The sequence below is a fragment of the Vipera ursinii genome, assembly GCF_947247035.1.
Source record: "Vipera ursinii genome assembly, chromosome: 1".
Lineage (NCBI taxonomy): Eukaryota > Metazoa > Chordata > Lepidosauria > Squamata > Viperidae > Vipera > Vipera ursinii.
In genome coordinates, this window is record NC_139512.1 from 253232811 (window position 1) to 253255872 (window position 23062).

The 23062-nt window shown below is 37.7% G+C and overlaps 1 protein-coding gene across 2 annotated transcripts in view; it reads left to right on the forward strand.

Moving 5' to 3' along the window:
• The window catches only part of ARMC2 (armadillo repeat containing 2), a 51135-nt gene that overhangs the window by 24096 nt on the left and 3977 nt on the right, over positions 1–23062 (forward strand). For both annotated transcript variants that reach the window (XM_083349359.1, XM_083349360.1), the window contains 9 exons: positions 5802–5894; positions 6908–7083; positions 9444–9546; positions 11467–11687; positions 14513–14658; positions 16715–16814; positions 19750–20059; positions 21105–21227; positions 22879–22992. In XM_083349359.1, coding sequence (XP_083205485.1) covers positions 5802–5894; positions 6908–7083; positions 9444–9546; positions 11467–11687; positions 14513–14658; positions 16715–16814; positions 19750–20059; positions 21105–21227; positions 22879–22992 — 1386 coding nt within the window. The remainder of the gene's footprint in view (positions 1–5801; positions 5895–6907; positions 7084–9443; positions 9547–11466; positions 11688–14512; positions 14659–16714; positions 16815–19749; positions 20060–21104; positions 21228–22878; positions 22993–23062) is intronic.

The window sequence follows — 23062 nt, forward strand, 5'->3', positions numbered from 1 at the left end:
TACAACAATATCGGACCTCTGAAAAGTATAAGCATGCATATGTACTCAATACTTGGTTTGGGCCCCTTTTGCAGCAATTACTGCCTCAATGCGGCGTGGCATGGAAGCTATCAGCCTGTGGCACTACTGAGGTGTTATGGAAGTCCAGGATGCTTCAATAGCGGCCTTCAGCTCTTCTGCATTGTTCGGTCTCATGTGTATCATCTTTCTCTTGGCAATGCCCCATAGATTCTCTATGGCGTTCAGGTCAGGCGAGTTTGCTGGCCAATCAAGCACAGTAATCCCATGGTCATTGAATCAGGTTTTGATGCTTTTGGCAGTGTGGGCAGGTGCCAAGTCCTGCTGGAAAATGAAGTCAGCATCCCCATAAAGCTCGTCTGCGGAAGGAAGCATGAAGTGCTCCAAAATCTCCTGGTAGACGGCTGCGTTGACCCTGAACTTAATGAAGCACAGTGGACCAACACCAGCAGATGACGTGGCTCCCCAAATCAACACAGACTGTGGAAACTTCACACTGGACTTCAAGCATCTTGCAGTGTGTGCCTCTCCATTCTTCCTCCAGACTCTGGGTCCTTGGTTTCCAAATGAGATGCAAAAGTTGCTCTCATCAGAAAAGAGGACTTTGGACCACTGAGCAACAGACCAGGTCTGTTTTTCTTTAGCCCAGGTAAGACGGTTCTGACGTTGTTTGTTGTTCAGGAGTGGCTTGACAAGAGGAATACGACATTTGAAGCCCATGTCCAGGATCCGTCTGTGTGTGGTGGCTCTTGATGAACTGACTCCAGCCTCAGTCCACTCCTTGTGAAAGTCCCCAACACTTTTTTTTTTATTGAAAAGTTTTAAAATACAATTTTCCTTTGAAAAACCCCCCTTCCCCCTCCCTCCTCCCCTCCCTACCTCCCCCCTATCTCCCCCCCTCCCCCTCTCCCTCCTCCCTCCCCTGCCTCCCACCCCTCTACTTCCCCTCCTCCCCCCCTCCCCCCCCCCCCGACTTCCCAGAGCAAAATACAAGGTATATATCTAAAAAGCAATCATAAACAATCATATACTAACAATTATAAACTCTAAAATCCATCACTCTCTAGCTTATATAGAGTAAACCAATCCTTAACAATACTAAATATGTATAAAGAACTAAAATAAAAGAAAACTAGCATCATTCCCATCTATGTTCTTCCACATATTCTCACTTACACATCACAAGCACCTATCCCTATTAACCTCTCTAGCCAAAATAGGCTATAATAGATAGTTCTTACACAAATTAACCCGCATTAACCCACAAAACTTTCTTCCTCTTCCTCTGTAGTAAATTGTCCATTAATTCCAAATTGAACATTCTGTTACCATACATATCATCCCAAAACTCTTAAAAACACAACTACCACTTGACTATAAGTATATTGTGGAAGTTCCATAGATTTCTACTGGTCTTATTTTTTAATCTTTTTTGAGCGTTTTAAGGCAGCACGCGTCACCCTCTGTTCTCTAGGATCATCCAAAAGAGTTGCAGCTTGATCTCCTCCTGTACCCTTCTCGTCTATCTGTCCATCTTCATCCTCTTGATGTTCTCCTTCTCCAGATCCCTCTGCAGCTTCCAGAAGTGTTGATGGGGTTGCTTTTAAAACATTGTTGTAAAAATCATGCGCTTGCTTCACAGTACCCAAACAGTACCTTTTGCCATCATACATGAAGCTCAACCCAGCTGGGATCTCCCATCTGAACCTTATATCTCTTTGCTTGAGCTCTTGCACAAGAAATATAAAGTCCTTCCTTCTCTTTAAAATCTTTGGAGGAATTTCTTTTAGAACCAAAACTTCTTGACCAGCAATCACAACTTTAGTATCATAGGCAGCTTGTATAACTTCATCTCTAATTTCCCTTTTTACAAAATAAACCACCACATCTCTAGGCAACTTTCTCTGCTTAGCAATCCACGAATTCACACGAAACACTTTGTCCATGCCTTGTTTTATTTCAGATGCTGGATGGTTCAATACCCCCTCAAAAGCCTCAGAAACCAGCTGCTTTAAATCTTCCTTAATATTCTCTTTTAGGCCTCTAATTCTAACAGCAAACTGCATCTGGTAAAATTGAGCCAAACTCTGTTCGCTATCCATTTTGTCTTTTAAATCTTCAATTTCCAATACAGGGAGTGCAGAATTATTAGGCAAGTTGTATTTTTGAGGATTAATTTTATTATTGAACAACAACCATGTTCTCAATGAACCCAAAAAACTCATTAATATCAAAGCTGAATATTTTTGGAAGTAGTTTTTAGTTTGTTTTTAGTTATAGCTATTTTAGGGGGATATCTGTGTGTGCAGGTGACTATTACTGTGCATAATTATTAGGCAACTTAACAAAAAACAAATATATACCCATTTCAATTATTTATTTTTACCAGTGAAACCAATATAACATCTCAACATTCACAAATATACATTTCTGACATTCAAAAACATAACAAAAACAAATCAGTGACCAATATAGCCACCTTTCTTTGCAAGGACACTCAAAAGCCTGCCATCCATGGATTCTGTCAGTGTTTTGATCTGTTCACCATCAACATTGCGTGCAGCAGCAACCACAGCCTCCCAGACACTGTTCAGAGAGGTGTACTGTTTTCCCTCCTTGTAAATCTCACATTTGATGATGGACCACAGGTTCTCAATGGGGTTCAGATCAGGTGAACAAGGAGGCCATGTCATTAGATTTCCTTCTTTTATACCCTTTCTTGCCAGCCACGCTGTGGAGTACTTGGACGCGTGTGATGGAGCATTGTCCTGCATGAAAATCATGTTTTTCTTGAAGGATGCAGACTTCTTCCTGTACCACTGCTTGAAGAAGGTGTCTTCCAGAAACTGGCAGTAGGACTGGGAGTTGAGCTTGACTCCATCCTCAACCCGAAAAGGCCCCACAAGCTCATCTTTGATGATACCAGCCCAAACCAGTACTCCACCTCCACCTTGCTGGCGTCTGAGTCGGACTGGAGCTCTCTGCCCTTTACCAATCCAGCCACGGGCCCATCCATCTGGCCCATCAAGACTCACTCTCATTTCATCAGTCCATAAAACCTTAGAAAAATCAGTCTTGAGATATTTCTTGGCCCAGTCTTGACGTTTCAGCTTGTGTGTCTTGTTCAGTGGTGGTCGTCTTTCAGCCTTTCTTACCTTGGCCATGTCTCTGAGTATTGCACACCTTGTGCTTTTGGGCACTCCAGTGATGTTGCAGCTCTGAAATATGGCCAAACTGGTGGCAAGTGGCATCTTGGCAGCTGCACGCTTGACTTTTCTCAGTTCATGGGCAGTTATTTTGCGCCTTGGTTTCTCCACACGCTTCTTGCGACCCTGTTGACTATTTTGAATGAAACGCTTGATTGTTCGATGATCACGCTTCAGAAGCTTTGCAATTTTAAGAGTGCTGCATCCCTCTGCAAGATATCTCACTATTTTTGACTTTTCTGAGCCTGTCAAGTCCTTCTTTTGACCCATTTTGCCAAAGGAAAGGAAGTTGCCTAATAATTATGCACACCTGATACAGGGTGTTGATGTCATTAGACCACACCCCTTCTCATTACAGAGATGCACATCACCTAATATGCTTAATTGGTAGTAGGCTTTCGAGCCTATACAGCTTGGAGTAAGACAACATGCATAAAGAGGATGATGTGGTCAAAATACTCATTTGCCTAATAATTCTGCACTCCCTGTACTTTTGCTTCTAATATAGCATTCTTTTGAGTCAAGTCTTCCACTTGATCATCCAGCACCTCCACACATTTAGCTACTTTGTGCACTGAGGACAAAATGTCTACCTTCATCTCTCTAAGTTTCTGCTCCATCCTTTCTTCCATTCTCTGCTCCAATTTCTCCAATTTCTCCTCCATCTGTGCAAATTTAACACCCATTGACTCCAAAATTAACTGGGTATGTTTTTCAAGATCCTTCGATGTCAATACATCAGGAGAATGCAATGCCTGCAGTAATGATTGTTGTTGCACCGGAGAATTTCCAGCACTCCGAAAAGTTCTAGGGGGAGGTTTAGCCGCCATCTTTTACTTACAATTGTGACGCACTTTCACTTTAAGTTTTAAGCATAGTCCATCAAGCTTGAGAGTAAAATAAAATAATCCTCTTCATCTCTTCACCTTTTCCTCTTGTACCGCTCTGCCTGCTCCTTTAAATCATAGTCCTTTCTTCAGGCAGGGATGGTTCGCAGACGCCTGGCTCTGCTCCAGGAAGTTCGGAGCAGAGACGACGGCCAGCTGGGAGCAACCCAGGCTTCGGGGGAGTTCGATCCTTCAGCCGCCCAAGCTCGAAGCTCAGGCGGCCTCGGAGAACTCTACCCCTACCTGGGGCCTCACCCCCTCCTCTTCTCCCGAGGAGGGGGCTTCAATTTCGCCCGAACAGCTGATCGGCGCTGCTTCGGGCGAAAAAACAAACAGCTGAGCCGCGGGCAGCCAGGGGAGGCTGTCTTCGGCGCCGCGCCGCCAGCGGAAGTCTAAGTCCCCAACACTTTTGAATGGCCTTTTCCTGACAATCTTCTCCAGGCTGTGGTCATCCCTGCTGCTTGTGCACCTTTTTCTTCCACACTTTTCCCTTCCACATAACTTTCTATTAATGTGCTTTGATACAGCACTTTGGGAATATCCAACTTCTTTTGCAATTACCTTTTGAGGCTTTCCCTCCTTATGGAGGGTGTCAGTGATGGTTTTCTGCACAACTGTCAGGTCAGCAGTCTTCCCCATGATTGTGATTCCTACTGAACCAGACTGAGAGACCATTTAAAGGCTCAGGAACCCTTTGCAGGTGTTATGGCTTAATTAGCTGATTAGAGTGGGACACTTTGAGCCTAGAATATTGCACCTTTTCACAATATTCTAATTTTCTGAGATTGTGGATTTGGGGTTTTCATGAGCTGTAAGCCATAATCATCACAATTATGACAAATCACGGCTTGAACTATCTTGCTTTGCATGTAATGAGTCTATCTCATATAGTTTCCCCTTTTAAGTTGCATTACTGAAATAAATGAACTTTTGCACGATATTCTAATTTTTCGAGTTTCACCTGTAAGTTTATAGCACATGATTTTGTAAATAAAAATGAGTGCCATTTGTGTGTTTGTGTACGTGCACACATGCATACCTGTGTAATTTTATTACAGGAAAGAAAATAGGTATTGGTTTTGTGACATGAGAGCCCAGATCATGTTTGGCAAAGCTAAACTCTCCAGATTGATGTATTGTGTATTCACAGGCATGTTGCAGTGCCTCAGCTTTTTTATGCTTTTATTAAAGAAAGATTTCTGTGAACCAAAAGAAAATGTTAATTTATTCAAGTGAAAAACTAGCAAGTTACTACTTATTAGAATTGTAATAATTCTCTTCTGTAACAGTAGGTAGATTTTTAAGATAACTTAACATTCACTTCTCTGAAGCTCAGTGTTGCTAAGGCTCTTGGATTTTACATGCTAAAAACAGCAGCCAATAAATGTAGACCAGTGTCATTTTTGTGACCAGCATACAAAGCTGTGGTTATATACCAATAAACCACCGAGAGAAGGAACTTCTGAACTTGTCTGCCTTTGCTTAAGTTTCCTGTTTTTCTTCTTTTTATTACAGAGACTGTTGAAGTTAGATTACTAAGAAATTTCTCTTGAAATATTTATTTTTTTACCTGATTGGTACATACTGTTATAGAACAAATTATAGTCTATTAAATGTTTTGCCATACGTTTTGTTGTGTGATTATTTGAAAATCATTGTTAATATATCTCTTTAAAAATATATGTTTCAGAAAATAATTTGGAAACAAGTGAAATGGAAGAAGAAGAAGAAGAAAGCTATTGGAAAACAAAAGTTTTACCAATTTTACATATATTAGAGATTGGTAAATAATATAGTTCTGCAATATTTGTTTGGGTTTCATAAACTAGACACTTCAAGTCTTCATTCTGTTCATTATTTTTAATAATATTTTTCCTAATACCAATTTTAAACAGTCCCGTTGCTGGCTATATTCTTGGTGGCAAAGTGGGATGGAGATATACTGTATATACATATATAGATGTATTTCCAAGGTTTAAAAGTCCTTTGAGAATGCATACAACAAGCTTTCAAAGAATCTGTAAATATTAATAACATGTACTAAAAGAGGGCTACCTGGTACATTTTAGATGTTTTGAATGACAAATCCCATATTAGAAGTTAAAAGACGAAAATATTGAGACCACCATATTTGTGGGCATTTTTTCCTAATCATAACAAATACAAGCCATTGCTACATACAACACTAATTCTGTGTTCCAGTTTTTATGTCTTGGCATTGTACAGGGTGCTTGCTTAGATTAGTGTTTTAAGAATCAGGGAGGGGAGCCCAAGATCTGCAGTAGGCTTTCAGTGGCATATTTGAGGCCACGTTTCAAAAATAAGTGGAGCCATGACATGTTTTGGAAATGGTTTTAGGAATTTTAAGGGGTGAAATGAATGCCCTAAGCATCTGTCAGGTGTAATATATTCATTTCATTCCTTCAGTTCCCTCAGCTTAACATCAGTCCAAAGAACTCCCATATTTTTGATCCCATATTTCTGGGAAAACATTATTGGCTATGAAAAGGATGTTAGCAGGGTACACATGACCCTAGTCTGGTGCCTAGTTACTTCTAGTTGAAGACAAATGCATGCTATTTCTGGGAAAGGTAGGGATGGTCACATAAACATCTATTAGAATGACACTGACCAAAAGCTATTTGTTTAGTTTTTAGCTCCTTCAGTTGAGTCCATAAAATTTACAATAGCTGTGTTTGTTGATAGTGCAGGTTTTGTGGTATTTGTTAAAAAAATCCTTTCTCTTTAAAATATTGGATCATTAATTTTACCTTCTGCTTTTTTCCAATCAAACAGAAAACAATGTAGAAAGACTTTGTGATGCCTGTGCTATTCTTTATCAAACATTGAAAGAAGGAAATATGCTTGGCAAGCGATTCAAGAGGCGAAATTTACTATTGAAAGTGTTATATAAATTAGTTGATGTTACTTCAGATCCTCTTGGCTTGAAATTGGCAAAAATCATTCTGGGTGTAAGTTAAATATGTCATACCTGTTACAGAATGTGATTATATTATACTTGTGTGAAAGTGCTAGTTATATCCTGAGAAATGCAATTTATCTTTAACTACTAAATCATTGTTTTTGCAGGAAGTTGCAGAACTTGGTTTTACACTCTTTAAAATTACATTAAATTTTCATTTGTTCTGTTGTTAGATTTACTGGAAATCTAGGAGATTAACAGTGCAGCTCTTCCTTTGGCTACTTAGAACTGAGTTTTCTTCCAAGTAAATAAATATAAAATTTCAACCTAAGTGATAGCACACAATAGTAGATAAAAATAGCATGTGCTTAATTTAGTCAATTTTTTTAAATTAAATTGTATGTCAAAAACCAGCTGCACTTTGTGAGAACTTTTGCTTTCAAGGTATAACAACAAATGCATTCATTTGAATACATTTACTTGAATCCTAGAATAATAATAATAATAATAATAATAATAATAATAATAATAACAACAACAACAACAACAACAACTGGAATACTGCATCCAGTTTTGGTCACCACGATGTAAAAAAGATGTCGAGACTCTAGAAAGGGTACAGAGAAGAGCAACAAAGATGATTAGGGGGCTGGAGGCTAAAACATATAGGGAACAGTTGCTGGAATTGGGTATGTCTAGTTTAATGAAGAGAAGGGTGAGGGGTGACATGATAGCAGTGTTCCAATATCTCAGGGGCTACCACAAAGAAGAGGGAGTCAATCTATTCTCCAAAGCACCTGAAAGCAGGACAAGAAGCAATGGATGGAAACTAGTCAAGGAGAGAAGCAATTAACCAGTGGAACAACCTGCCTCCAGAAGCTGTGAATGCTCCAACACTGGAGGTTTTTAAGAAGAGACTGGACAGCCATTTGCCTGAAATGGTATAAGGTTTCCTGCCTGAGCAGGGGGTTGGACTAGATGACCTCCAAGGTCCCTTCCAACTTTATTATTATTATTATTATTATTATTATTATTATTATTATTATTATTATTATTATTATTATTATTATTATTATGTCATAAACCACGTTCTCTGGCTTCTTACTTGATTGATTGAATACCAAGATAGCAGAAGAAGTTCAAGAGGAAAACAAATTTTCATTACAATAGTGTATGTTATCTCTCCTAAACCATTCAAAAATTTATATAACATTTTTACAAAGTGGTGGCAACAGTTACTATCATATCATGGTCATGTAATTGGTAATACACTATTTAATTTATTTGAACATATGTTTGTTATAATGGTAATTGAGACATTTGTCAGGATCCTCTAATCATTACCTAGTAGCTATGCAATAATTTATAAGAACTTGTTGCTAGGTTTTTAACAATTTCCTACTTTCAACAACTTCCCCATTCATATATTCAGAATGGTATGCTGGATTCAAGTGAATGGAAAATCTATTCATCAAGGAAATTCAGATTCTCTATATGTATATGGATGTGCAATATATCTGTCTGGATAATGATAATAATTACATTTTTCTTCCTGTAATGTAGTGTCTAAAGCAGGACTATTTCAGTTAGAATTACCCAAAGGCATATAACATGGAAAACTGGTTTAATGTCATTATACCTTGCAGATAGTTTTAAAATCACATTCCATTATGTTGGATGTTACAGGAAGCTTTATTTTATGATTTAGTATTGAATGCTGGTTTATAAATGGAGGACCCTAAAATAATATTTAATGTTTTTTGACTTTCTTTCATGTAGATTTTTCTGTCTCCAGTAATCTTGGATCAGATAAATGGCTGTCATATGTTGATAATTTGATATAGGAGCTCTTATTTGAGTACTTGTTTTGGAATGTGTAAGAAAGCTATGATAAAGCGGCCAATGTTTTGAGTTTCAGTTAAGTACAGCATGTACATACAGGTAGTCCTTGACTTACAACCACAATTGAGGCCACAATTTCTGTTGCTGAGCAAGACAGTGAAGTGAATTTTGCTCCATTTTACGACCTTTCTTACCACAGTTATTAAGTGAATCACTGCAGTTATTAAGTTAGTAACACGGTTGTTAAGCGAATCTGGCTTCCCCATGGTCTTTGCTTGTGAAAAGATCACAAAAGACCTTGGGACACTATAGAAATAGGAAGCAGTTGCCAAGCATCCAAATTTTGATCACACGACCATGGGGGCGTTGCAGTGGTAAATGCAGTGGAAAAAGGGTACTAAGTCACTTTCTCCAGTGCAGTTGAAACTGAATGGTCACGAAACGAATGGTGGTTAAGTCAAGGGCTAACTGTAATGCGAGAGCTGTGTTGCATGCTTTTAAAAGAACAGCTAAAACATAAGGTACAGCTATTTCATGTATATTCTCTTTTTCCATTCTTCCTTATAGCTGAAAGTGAGTGGGAAGAATCTGCTTAATGTTTGCAAATTAGTATTTAAAATCAGCAGAAGTGAAAAAAATGATTCCCTTATGGAGAATGACCAAATCCTGGGTAGGTAAATATGCTATTCCATGACTCAGTAGAATGTCTTTTATAATGTGGAAAAGATAATATACTGCTATTATGTGTGGGTAAATATGAAACTGCCAAATATTCAGTATAAATATGATTTCAATCTGCATTTTGGTGTTAATTTTTTTCCTGTTTCTGATTTTGCCTATCCTAAACATTTTAATGTTTTTGAAGCTAATGAAGATAATATTAGCTAATCAGAAATACAAATATTATTACTGGGTAGGAACTAGACATAAAAATTGCAGCTGGAATTCAAGAAAAATATGTATACATATAGAAATGAAAACTAAGCACCAGGCTTATTCTTTGATCTCTGTTTCATCATGGAATCTAAGTAACGTATTCCAAAAACCAATTAGAAAGATATTGCTTGACTCCTTCTCCCTTCCCACCTGATTTGGCTAAATCATATTATTCTTCCTGCATCAAAGGATAAAAGACATATTTAAATGGTGAATGGGAGGGGACTTGAGTTTTTATCCTAATTTCCATGACGAATTAATACTTTGCTTACATATTGCTCACAATTCTTTCATCTGGAATTTTGGGACAAGAAAATGGTAACACTTTGGATCAAATTATTGTTAATCAGACATTTAAATGATCTTTTAGTTAAGATTTTTTTACTTGTCTTTATTTCTATTTATGTGCCTTTTATTTTTCATGTACTATATTATGTTACATCTTCTGTTTGTTTTTAAATTAAAGTAAGGCAGTTAAATCAAAAAGTAAAATTGTGTAGCTGGTTATTACTATCAGAAAGACAAGATACTTTTTAGCTGAAATAAGACACATATGATTAGTACATACTAATAATCAAAAATAATTAGCCTCCAATCATTTTCATTATTGTGACCAAGACTTTTCATTATATGCAACTTCCATTTAAACAAAACAAATTGTGTGCTGATTTCTTGCAATCACAGGGCTATATTTGGAAAAGAAAAACTTCCATTGCTTTGTCCTCATCAAAAACTTTCCTGGACCTGGGAAAGCTTTCAATGGAGGCCTTGGATTTTGGATATGTTCACGTAGTTGCAGGAGAAAAAAAATAGCCAGAGATAGTTTGTATAAATGGAAGTTCCACTGTTGTAACTTCCTTCCCTTCAATAAATTTCCTCAGCTATTTCTCATCCATTATCTGAATTATTGGGATGGCAGCTAGTAAATTAATCTTGAGCAACTATCTTTGCAGTCACACTGAATGCCTTTATAGCAAAGTACTGCAAATAAAGGGACGCGGTGGCTCAGTGGGTTAGAACGCTGAGCTTGTCGATCAGAAGGTCGGCAGTTTGGCGGGTCGAATCCCGAGTGCCGCGTAGCAGAGTGAGCGCCTGTTACTCGTCCCAGCTTCTGCCAACCTAGCAGTTCGAAAGCACGTAAAAAATGCAAGTAGAAAAATAGGGACCACTCCGATGGGAAGGTAACAGCGTTCCGTGCGCCTTTGGCATCTAGTCATGCCGGCCACATGACCACGGAGACGTCCTCGGACAAGCGCTGGCTCTTCGGCTTTGAAACGGAGATGAGCACCGGCCCCTAGAGTCGGAAACGACTAGCACGCATGTGCGGGGGAACCTTTACCTTTACTGCAAATAAATAACAATGCAGAATTACTTATTTATTTGATCAGCTTTATATTGATTACTATATCACAAATGCTAAGAGTAATTTTGTGTGCAATAATCAGTAGATTATTAATTAATTAATTTGGAAAATGTATATGGCTGCCCAACTCATTCATGATGACTCTGGGGCAGCTTAGTTAGAGAAGTTATTATTACTTTATTTGACAGTTCCTTTAAAAAAAAAAGCCCTGAAGTAAATCTCATTCTGCAAAAAAAAAAAAAAAAAATGCGCCAGAGAGAAAATTCACATCATGTTAATTTTTTTCCATAGACTCTCTGCTTGAGATTCTGAGAAGTGAAGACTTGCAAACAAACACTGAAGCTTTTCTTTATTGCACTGGTGCTATAAAATTTATTTCTGGCAATGCAAGGCTCATTAATGAAATGGTCAGTAAGGGAGCTATTGAAATCCTGCTGCAAGTAATGAGAATGATTAATGAAATTAATGAAGATAATACTCGATTTTCCAGCTCAGGACATCTCTTGGTCCAGGTTAGAATGACATTTTTTATTTCAATTATTCAGTTATTTCGATTTATTTCAACAAAAAAGTTTCAAACTTTCTAATGGTGTTCCCTTGCTAGGTTTGACTCCTGGTGGACCGTCCCAAGTTTTTTTTTTCCTTAACAGTATTGTGCAAGTGGTTTGTTAACTACTTTTATTCTGAGATGTCTTCCACGTTTTCAGTCTACTCAACTATATTATTCCAGTTCTAACCTTGTGCTACCCTGGTGAGCTTTTCTGAATTAGCTAAAGCAATCTTAGATGCAGCAGGCAAGCTGTAACTTAATAGTTCCAGAATGATCCATAGCAGGGGTGTCAGACTGCCGGCCTGTGGGGCCGTTTGCATCCTGTGGAGGCCGTGCCCACCCCAGCTCCGGCAATGCAAAAAAAGTTGCGATACGTCGCATCACGTAAGGCGGCGAGTTTGACACCTGTGATTTATAGTGACCGTTATTGGAGACTGATAAATTATCACTAGAAGTTATCGGAGAATTCTTTACTGCATACTGAAGGAATAGTGAATAAGGCAATCGTATCTTCCTGTGGCTTCCTCCGAGTTTCTGTCCTGTGCCGTAGCTCTAGGTGTTTACTTGCTGAATGTGGGCCTTGTATTCGTCTGTTTTATTTTACTTTAGATGTAAAATATTTGTATAGTGCCTCTTGTCTAAGATTAAGACGGCATGGTTACTTCTTGCTGATAAAAGTTGCAACAACCCCAGTAGCTCATGGCATTGTGTCAGTGTAACATTCCTTGGAACAAAAGATAGGACATAAAATTAAGAAAGAAATAGTTGAAGGAGAGAGATGCAAGATGTATGTTCCATTTATGACTAATGGGGGGTGGGAATGCTCTTATTCTAATAAGGCTGATCATAAAATATTGAAATTGATTCCCGATTCCTGTAAATGCTTGTTTATTTAATACTATTTTTAGAAACTGCCCATCCCCTTCGTGTAAGACAATATCACCTTTTAAAGCTCTTTAGCTTTACATGAGACTTGAAAAGAGTCCCAAGTTCTGATCTGTTTTGTGAAAAGTTCCATATTGTTTGAAATATATATTTTTTCTAAATAAAAGGTTAATGTTACAATTATTGCTATTCAGGAGTGGATGTAACGCCAATACAGCAAAATTTGTAATTAATATCTTGTAGTGGTGGAGAAGGAGAATTCCCTTGCAGTTATTGGAAAGATTTACTGAATTTTAATAACAGTTAAATGTAAGTTTAAAATAATTTAAAAAAACCTCTCATTTGAGCGATCTTGAATGTTATTATTCAGGTTCTCATATTAGAAGGGCCAGTTCAAACAAAAGGATTTATGCTTTAAGAAATAAGCAGGGCCTTCAGTGATTTACAATAAGTACCTCATGTAACCTGAAACCTCAAGTTTAAAATCACGTTGAAAGATTTGTTACTATCTTTACTAATTAAATGGTAATTGTTTGTAAACGTATATAAAGAAATAACTATGTCTTGCCATCTGTCAATAGCCCTAATGATTTAAAAATTGTGCATCAAAATACATGTGACAGCACATGCAAAATAAATAATTGAAATTCCAATGTTATGTTTTTAGAGAAAAATATATCTGCTCTCTTTTCAATAAATTCATAATACAAAGAAGTTCTAGGTTCATTAAAAATGGCTCAGTATATATTTTATTTTTTCATTTTAATCCCATTTATATCCCGCCCTTCTCCGAAGACTCGGGGCGTCTTACACTCTAAGCAGAAATCAATGTGCTTAGCAATAGCCTTCATTCTATGTATATGCCTGCTTATTAGGGCTTTCGCCCGCCCCCCGAGCAGCATTATTACAAAGTTAGCTTTGTAACAATCTGGGTCCTCATTTTACCTACCTCGGAAGGATGGAAGGTTGAGTCAACCTTGAGCCTGGTGGGACACGAACCTGCACTAATTGCAGGCAGCTGGTGTTACTTAAGGAGGCATTAGCCCACTGCTCCACCAAGGCTCCAGTATGAACAGACAACCAATTTATCCTGGTGATTTCACCTCAAGAGATATGGAAACTGATGGGATTTACAGGAACATTTTGATTTGTTTGGGGTCAGTTGGCTCAAAGAAAGATGAACTGAAGCCTAGTCGGTCTCTGTTCAGTTGTGAAGCAAGAGTAAAACATAAGTCAAAGATAGAGGGCATGGTGTGGGATCCGTCATTTAGGGAGCTACATTTGATGGGTCCTAGGCAGTGGGCCTTCTTGGCAAAGGCAGCTGCATTGTGAAATATCCCTTCTTCTGAGTTAGGTTGATCCCATCACTCTTGACTTTTAAAGGCCTCTCAAGAAGTGGTTTGCGTCATCTGGCTGGGAACTGGTAAACTAGTCAGATGGCTCTCTCCTTGTAATCCCTTCACCCGTGATTTGTTTTAGCTGTGTTTTATCATTGTTAATGTTATCAACACTAATAATAATTGTTGCTGTTATTTGTGAACTATTGTTTTTTAAATTTCTTCTACTCCACCAAGAGTCCCTTGTACTGCAAGGTGGACAACTATATAAATTGGATAAAATAGAGTAAGCGTCTCCAAACAATGAATTATCTGAACACTTTCAGATAAAAAGTGACTTACGAGTAGGTCTGTTTTTAATAATCAAGCCTGTATCATTGTTTCACATTTTGGAGTTTAAATAATCTATATTATTTTAAATTTTCCATACCACTGAGTTTCATCCTACTGCCATCAGAGAAAGGCTATGCAACATTTTGTTATATTTTCTCAAACTGTCCGGTACTCCTAATAAAATTATGCTTACCGTGTTCGTTTAATTCATATTTAAATGTATTTTCTCCAGCTCACTGCCACTTTACGAAACTTGGTAGACTTACTTCAGTCAAGGTGCAAATTCCTTGAGTATGGAGCAATTCCAGAGCTCTGCCTCACATTGGAGAAACGCATGAGTGACAAGGATGTATGTACCAATGTGGCCAGAATATTCAGGTAACCCCACTATTTTTTTCTTTAAATACGATGTAGAATCTTTTTTCCTCTTCAGCAACCACCTCGTTATGTATTAAAGTTGTTGCTTCCATGGAGATACTGTTATGTTTCTGTTGAAATACTTTGGATCAGTATATTGTTTAATTCCTAAATGATTGTATTGGCTTACTTTTTGAATAAGAAAACACAAATCTTCTGCAATCTAAACACAAGTAGGCCACCCATAATCTGCTGGGCGTCCTTGGGTATGTTTTCTTTTTTGACTTGTGGTTTCTGTAAGAGTGTAAGTACTTCTGCCCCATACCCAGCCAGCAGATAGTGTGGTGGGGAAAGGATTGCTTGTTCCTTGCTTCTAATGCTGTAACCTGCCTTAGGTTTGCTATAAGATGGGAGGAAGAAACTTCATTGCTTCTTCCTCCTTTATAGCAACCGTGCTCAAGATTGCAGATTTCTTTATGACTTTAGCATAAGAAAAGCAGAAATTTGGCCTCAAAATCATTAGGCATGAAGAGCATGAGATCTCTTCTAGTGTCTTTTTAAAAGATTGTTTTGCCTTTCACTATTAGATATGGGGTAGTATTAATTTTGAGTTGATTTATTGGGAAGGGACGAAGGGATTAAGTTCCGCCTATTCCCGAAAAGATCTTATGCTGAATGCTACTGTGTCTGTACGTGAGGATGCACTTGAATGGATGTATATGTATGTACATATACATGGGTTCCCAACTTATTCACCCCTGCTCTAAGGCAGAGGTCATCAAAAACATCCCCATAGGAATGAAATAGGGGCATTGCTTGTTTAACACAGAGAACTTCTTACACTACATCCTTTGTGTGATTCCTTTAGAAAAAGAATGCCAGTATATTAAAAGAAGAAGGGACGCAGTGGCTCAGTGGGTTAGGATGCTGAGCTTGTCGATCAGAAGGTTGGCAGTTTGGCGGGTTGAATCCCGAGTGCCGCATAACAGAGTGAGCACCTGTTACTCGTCCCAGCTTCTGCCAACCTAGCAGTTCGAAAGCACGTAAAAATGCAAATAGAAAATAGGGACCACTACGGTGGGAAGGTAACAGCATTCCGTGCGCCTTCGGCCTCTAGTCATGCCGGCCACATGACCACGGAGGCGTCCTCGGACAAGCGCTGGCTCTTCGGCTTTGAAACGGAGATGAGCACCGGCCCCTAGAGTTGGAAATGACTAGCACGCATGTGCGGGGGAACCTTTACCTTTACCTATATTAAAAGAGGAAATCTGTAAATCTGTAGCAGTGGCCAATGGCAACAGGCAGCATCTAAGACTGGATACAATCATAGGTTGACTTTTTCTCCCTTCTGTTCAGTAGACCATAGTTAAATGGTCTAATCAAACTCCGGGGTTTTTTTGCCATCAGCTGAGGGCCTCAGGGCTTGCCATCTTTGTTTTTCCCTCCACTGCTGCTGCTATCTCTTTTCTTCCTTCCCATAAAAATATCACTTTGCTTCTACAGCAGCCACTTCCTCAGGTGGAGTCCTTGATGCAACCTGAACTTGTTTTCTTGCAGAGGTTTCATTACCCAAATTAGGTAACATCACCAGTGCACTGATGCTGTTGCCTAGTTTTGGTAATGACACGTCTGCAAAAGAACAACCAAATTAAGGTTGCACGAAGGACCTTTATTTCAACCCTGAGCTGTAAATATTCTCTTTTATTGGTGCTGCCTCATGTTTTTTTGCTGCTGCATTATCCTTGGTCTTTCTTGTTGAAATGCTTGAAGATGTTTGCGTTGTCTGCAAGAAATCATAGTGGGACTCAAAGAAGCAGTAGAGAGGTTGGGGGTCATTTTCTACTAATAACTGAAATTAAGCTTTGGGTTATTGTATTCCTTGTGATGGAATTGATTTTCTTTTTAGTCATTAAAGTCACTGCCGCTTGTTCCTCCTATTGAACTGCATAAAAATAGAGAATGCTGGCCTTTTTTATTTTGTACTATGACTAATGTTTAAAACCAGAAAAAAATACTTGGATTTTAGTTGGAAATAGTAAAAGAAAACCTCATCTATATTATTGCTTCAAACATGCAGCAAACTTTCTTCCTTCAACGACTGCTGTACAGCTTTGGCGGATTGCTCCAGATGTTATGCCTTATTTTTAGCCCTGCTAAACAAATACCCAACAAAGCAGGTCAGTTTTTTAATCTCCTGGGTTTGTTTATATTTTAATCCTTTGATTCGCCTACGTTGTATGTATGTTAGTCCATTTTTAGAGATAAATTTCATGTGTAATTTTACCATATAGAAATGAATGCCTTCAGCCATTTAGGCACTTAAAACTAGCTCCCTGGTTCAATACAGTCCTTTACTTGTAACCACAGTGAGGACCAGAATTTCTGTTGCTAAGCGAGATGGTTATTAAGTGAGTTGCACTTTATTTTATGACCTATTTTGTCATGCTTGTTAAGTGATCGCCGCAGTTGTTAAATGAATCACACGGTCATTAAGTGAATCTAGCTTCCTCCATTGACTTTGCTTGTTGGAAGCCAGTTGGGAAAGTCACAGATGGCGATCACATGAACCCAGGATGCAGTGACCTTTGTAAATACATGCCAGTTGCCAAGCACCTGAACGTGTCACCATGGGGATACTGTGGCTGTTTCACGTGCGAGAACTGGTTGCAAGTCCCTTTTTTAAGTGTCGTAACTTTGAACGGTTACTAAACTAAGCTATTGGTTGTAAGTCAAAGACTGCCTGTAGATGTAGATCAGGGTTCTACAAACTTGGCCCTTTTATGACTTGTGGACTTCAACTCCCAGAATTCCTCAGTGCCTGGCTGAAGTATTCTGGGAGTTGAAGTCCACAAGTCATAAAAAGGCCGCTTTTGAAGACCCCTGATGTTGATAGTACAAGGCTTCTACTTACTGAGATGTAATAATAGAGGGGAATCTATGGATTTAAGGGGTTGGGAGTTTCTTGGTCCTGAAACATCTCTATTTAACCTTTTAGCCAAAAAATGGAATGAAAGAACAACCAATAAAAGGGAAAAAAGAATTATTTTTAGAATAGTAAGATTGCATTAAAGCAAATTTTCTCAAATAATAAGAGCAGACCAAACATTTCCGTTGACTGCGTTGCTGTGTGAAGATCCCAATTCATTAAGAAATTCACATAGCTATATATTTTTTAACCGTGTCCATTTTTAAGGTGCTAATTTATATTGAAAGAGCCAGTTTGGTGCAATGGTTAATGCATCAGGTTAGAAACAAGGAGGACATGAGTTCTAGTCCCGCTTTAGGCATGAAGCAGTGGGTGACTTTAGACCAGTCATGCTCTCTCAGCCCCTGGGAAGGAGGCAATGTCAAAACACTTCTGGAAAACCTTGCCAAGAAATCTGCAGGGACCAAGGCAGGAAGCAAACTGATGCAAAAATACACACACTTCTCTCTTAATGCTAAATCCTTTATTTATTTATTTATTATTATTATTAATAATAATAATAATAATAATAATAATAATAATTTATTGTTGTTATTGTTATTGTTGTTGTTTTGGATGCCCATGCCATAACAGTGCAATCTTTCCCCCTCTTTTACTATGAATTACTGCAGAGGAGTATTGATGCACACAAGGCAGAGTATGGATTATTCCAGGGTATATCAGTACACTTTATTAAATGGTCATGTGACAGTATATGCTCAATTCAACTGAGTAGTGATATTTATTCAGGTATATGGAGTCCTATTCCAATCCTTTGGTGTCTCTTCATATCTGTCCTGAGAACTGAATAACAGGACTCTGTTGACCAGCAAGTCCTAATTCTCCTTCTCTTATGTGGAAAATGAAGGAGTTTCAGTTTGTCAGTAATAAGTTCTTAGTTTTTGTTTGGACCAAATACAGATATAAAACTTCTGAGATGAAAATAAGTTATTAATATTAAGCCTTGCTAATCATTGGTCAATACTCCCTAATTCTCATTAGGTAGCCAGTAAGTTTTAACAGTATTAGAAAATGAGCAGAAAAATGAAGTTCATTTTTCTGATACATTGGTTGGTTGATGCATCTATTATATTCTTCCTTGCAGAAAGGGATTGCTCAAAAATTATATCTTTATTTTAATATTACATATTATAATAGAAGAGGATTATGTCTTAAAGATAAAAGTGAATCAGTTTTACAGTAAGTTTTTCTTTGCTAAGTATTTGTTTAGAAGAAGAAGGAATGGATATTCTAAAAGCAAATTAATTCCCATCTCCTATCTGTTTTCCACATTTTCAGCAGCGCCATCCTCAATAATACACAATAAAACAACTCTTTCATTGAGTTATTGAATCTGTGTTGCTTTTACACAAATGAATGACTATACAGTATTACTGGGTTATATAAATATTGTAGTTTGTAGCTGGGTAGTGGGATGCGGTGGCTCAGTGGGTTAGGACGCTGAGCTTGTCGATCAGAAGATCGGCAGTTTGGCGGGTCGAATCCCGAGTGCCGTGTAACAGAGTGAGCGCCTGTTACTCGTCCCAGCTTCTGCCAACCTAGCAGTTCGAAAGCACGTAAAAATGCAAGTAGAAAAATAGGGACCACTACGGTGGGAAGGTAACAGCGTTCCGTGCGCCTTTGGCGTCTACTCATGCCGGCCACATGACCACGGAGACGTCCTTGGACAAGCGCTGGCTCTTCGGCTTTGAAACGGAGATGAGCACCGGCCCCTAGAGTCGGAAACGACTAGCACACATGTGCAGGGGAACCTTTACCTTTACCTTTACCTGGGTAGTGTGGTGTTGAGATTTGATTTAGATCTGTTATTGAAATCAGCGTTATGAATGTGTGCTTAGAATTGTGAAAAGTTATGTTTTGAAAATATTGCTAGAGACTATATGCTCCTGTAAGGAATGTCTAATGCCATGTGTATATGTAAATGTGATAGATAAATAAGATCATGCTAGGTTGCATTATGTATTCTTTCACTTTTGTACTTTTAAATATGAACTGTTTATTGAATATTCTGTTCAGTATGAACAGAAGTGAATTAGATTTTTCCCCCCAAACATTATTGAATTATTTATTGTAATGGAAATTATCTATTTGCAGCAAATTATTTCCTTTCTTATGTTCCGTTTCAGGATTTAGTTATCCGTATCATTTTCATTCTTGGCAATTTAACAGCAAAGAACAATCGAGCCCGGGAACAATTTTTTGAGGAGCAAGGAAGCATTGATACACTCATAGCACTTTTTCAAACTTACTGTGAAAATGTTCCTAATCACAAACTGTGGAAAGATGGCGAAATAAAGAATCTCAGACACCCTTCTGAAGCAGAAGACATTCTCATCAAGCTGATAAGAGTGATTGCCAATCTGTCCATTCATCCAAATGTAGGTGCATGTTTGGCAACTAATCATCACATTGTGGCATTACTTATTACAGTGCTTGGTAAGAATTGCTTTTGAATATATAATCTGTAGAAGACAAATCATCAATGTCAAAACCATTTGGCTGATATTAATGTACATTTTCTGAAAACACTAGACACGCTTAGAATTGTTGTCTCCCCCTTCCCGAACTATAAGTATATATTTGCATTATATTAGGGAATTTCTGGAGCAATTTTTTTAAAGGTTCTTGGGTACTCAGAGCCAGTGGATAATCCAGATGTGGCCATGTCAGTTGGAGTTAAAATCTAACATAACTTGAGGACACCAAGTTGGGAAAGGCTGGAAGGTCCAGAGATGCAGAACTAGATGCATAGTTAAAAGTTCACCATCATCTATCTATCTTTTATCTGTAAACTCCTTGGCTGTTTCAGTGTCCTGTTGTTTAATCCACATCCTGCAAAACATGTGTTAGTTGTATATTGTATAAACTGGCCATTTTAAATGATTGATTTCAATTCACCTTGCTGCATTGTAATTTTGTAGCCCACAAAGGCCATTATAATTGGGACAGCATTCCTGTAGTTCTTTCCGTTTTAATTCCGTGCATTTTAAAATCTGTGGTGATTGTCATCGACAGGGTATCAATTTTATTAGCTGATATCAGAAATTAGAAAAAGAGAATTGGCAGGAAATTTGTCTTCAAAAAATTTTCTTTGCTTTTTTCGAAACTTTCCAAGATCTTCTTGGGCATATCATGTATTCAGATGTCAGTATGACGGGTTTCTCCTGGAAAAAAAATATCTATGCGGTACTGTCAACACTGGCTTGACGGCGCATACTCAATCTATCAATGAAGGGTCTCATAAAATGTATGTGTACATCTGTATACACACATGGTTTCACACTTTGAAATGGCCTCAAACAAAAAGACTGAATTCAGCATCAGAATTGTATTGAAATGTTGCCAGTTCCTTATTACAGCAGTTGATTGTTTGGCTTCATTGTATGACAGTGCAACATTTTATACTAGAATCACTGAAGTTATGAATTTCATAATCAGTATCATGACAAAATACTAAAAGTCTTCTCTTCTAAATCACTAGAGTGCAAGTCGGTTGAGGAATGTGAGGAACTGGTTGTTAATGCCATTGCAACAATCAACAATTTATCCTTTTATCAAGTGAAGAATTCTGTAATCCAAGAGAAAAAATTACATATTGCGGAATGTAAGAATATTTTAAAAGTTAATTCTCTCATCTTGCTATTGCATTATAATGCTCAGTATTGCTTTATGAATATTAGAGATTTGAATGAAAAATCATAAAAAAGAGCTGATCTAATTTAATGATTTTTCAGACAATTTTGTCATGATAAAGCTGGTCCAATTTATTGATTCGCCTTATAAAGAAGAACAGGCTGATTTTGTAAACTGGTTGATTAGCATATTACCCCTTTTACTAGTTTTGTCTTTTGTTTTTGTTCCTACCTCATTTCAAAGACTTGACTAGTGTAAAACATTATTCTTTGACTCTATAGATTAAAAAAATATAACATAATAAAGCTGAACTGCATGTCACTCAAAGACGTTAGATGAGAACTCACTGAACAAAATTTTCAGACACACAATATGTTAATAGGGATTTTCTGCCTTTGTAGATATTGCTGAATTACTCTTTTAGCCTCTCTCGCAATTGGCTGTGCTGGCTGGGTTTGACAGAACTTGCAGTTCAGCATCTTTTGAAAGGGTGCAAGCACCATATGTCCGATATGCTGGGTATTTTTTAAAAGTTTTGGAGTCTTGTTTACAAGAGATTTAGCAATTAGAGGAAAGATGAACTTCCTGATTAAGTAAGAAAAATGCCAGGATTGTCTGGATATTCAGTAAGATTAATGGAGGTTTGTCAGCAGATAAGGAAGAAAGGCAAGAGAAATGTCAAGTTTTACGAGGGTGAGATTAAAAGTGAGAAAGTAACTGTTGTGAGGACAGTTTCAGCAGAATGTAGAAAATAAAGGGAAATATTATATAGCTTTTTCCCCTGGTTCTTCCACTAACTAGGCTTCCTAAACAGTATATAGTTATATCAAAATGTATACAGTCCTGGTCTAATTGTATGTTTCATTGAATCCCTAAATAAAAATAAACTGGCATAACCTCTGTACGGGGTGCAAAGTTAAACACATCTTTCTGCAAATTTAAGTTCACACTTACTGTGTGCGTCAGTGTACAGGTTTGAAGTTTTTAAAAGAGCCAGTAAATATTGCAGATTCAAAAGTTTGGCTACCTTTTCAGTGGATATTTTGAAATACCTCCTTTGGCAGAAAAAAACAGCTTTCAAACATTTCTGCTAATGTGCTAAGAAACACTTTTTGAACTCTTCCATGGGGAACTTTTCTAAATCAGAAATATTTTAGGTTCTCCTTGCATGAACTACACATTTGAGTTCTCCCTATAGATTTTCAATAATACTCATTTGTGGGGACTGTGAAGGATTGCAAAAATCTTTCTTTTCTGTAAATAGGGTTGATTTGAACATTGCCTTGCTGAAGCATCTATTTTAAACTTCAGTTTCTGCATTAACTATGGATATTACTTCTACACTATGTTGATATCCTGTTTGTTAGTGTTAAGATTTGACCAAGGTAACTTGATTTATGCATACCATTGTATAAATTGTATTTATATGTAGGTGTCGGGGCACTTTTAGCCTGAGGTACAACATGCAACAACTTTTTCCTCTCCTCTGAGAACTTAAAAATAAAGATGTACACTTATTGCTTAATCTGCTCTTCTAGGACACATGTTTATCTGCCCTGCTTTTGGAATAAGATACTTATTCCTTAAAAGTATATCAAGTGCAGTGTATTTTCCACTTACAGTGCTTTTAAAGATGTTAATGAGCAGTCATATGGATGGAATTCTGGAGGCTATTCGTGTCTTTGGTAATCTTTCTCAAAACCATGAAATCTGCAATTTTATTATACAGCGAAAGGGTGAGTTCCTATCTCATTAGAAATGCCCACGTTACATAAAGTAACACAAATTATATATTATATAAACGTT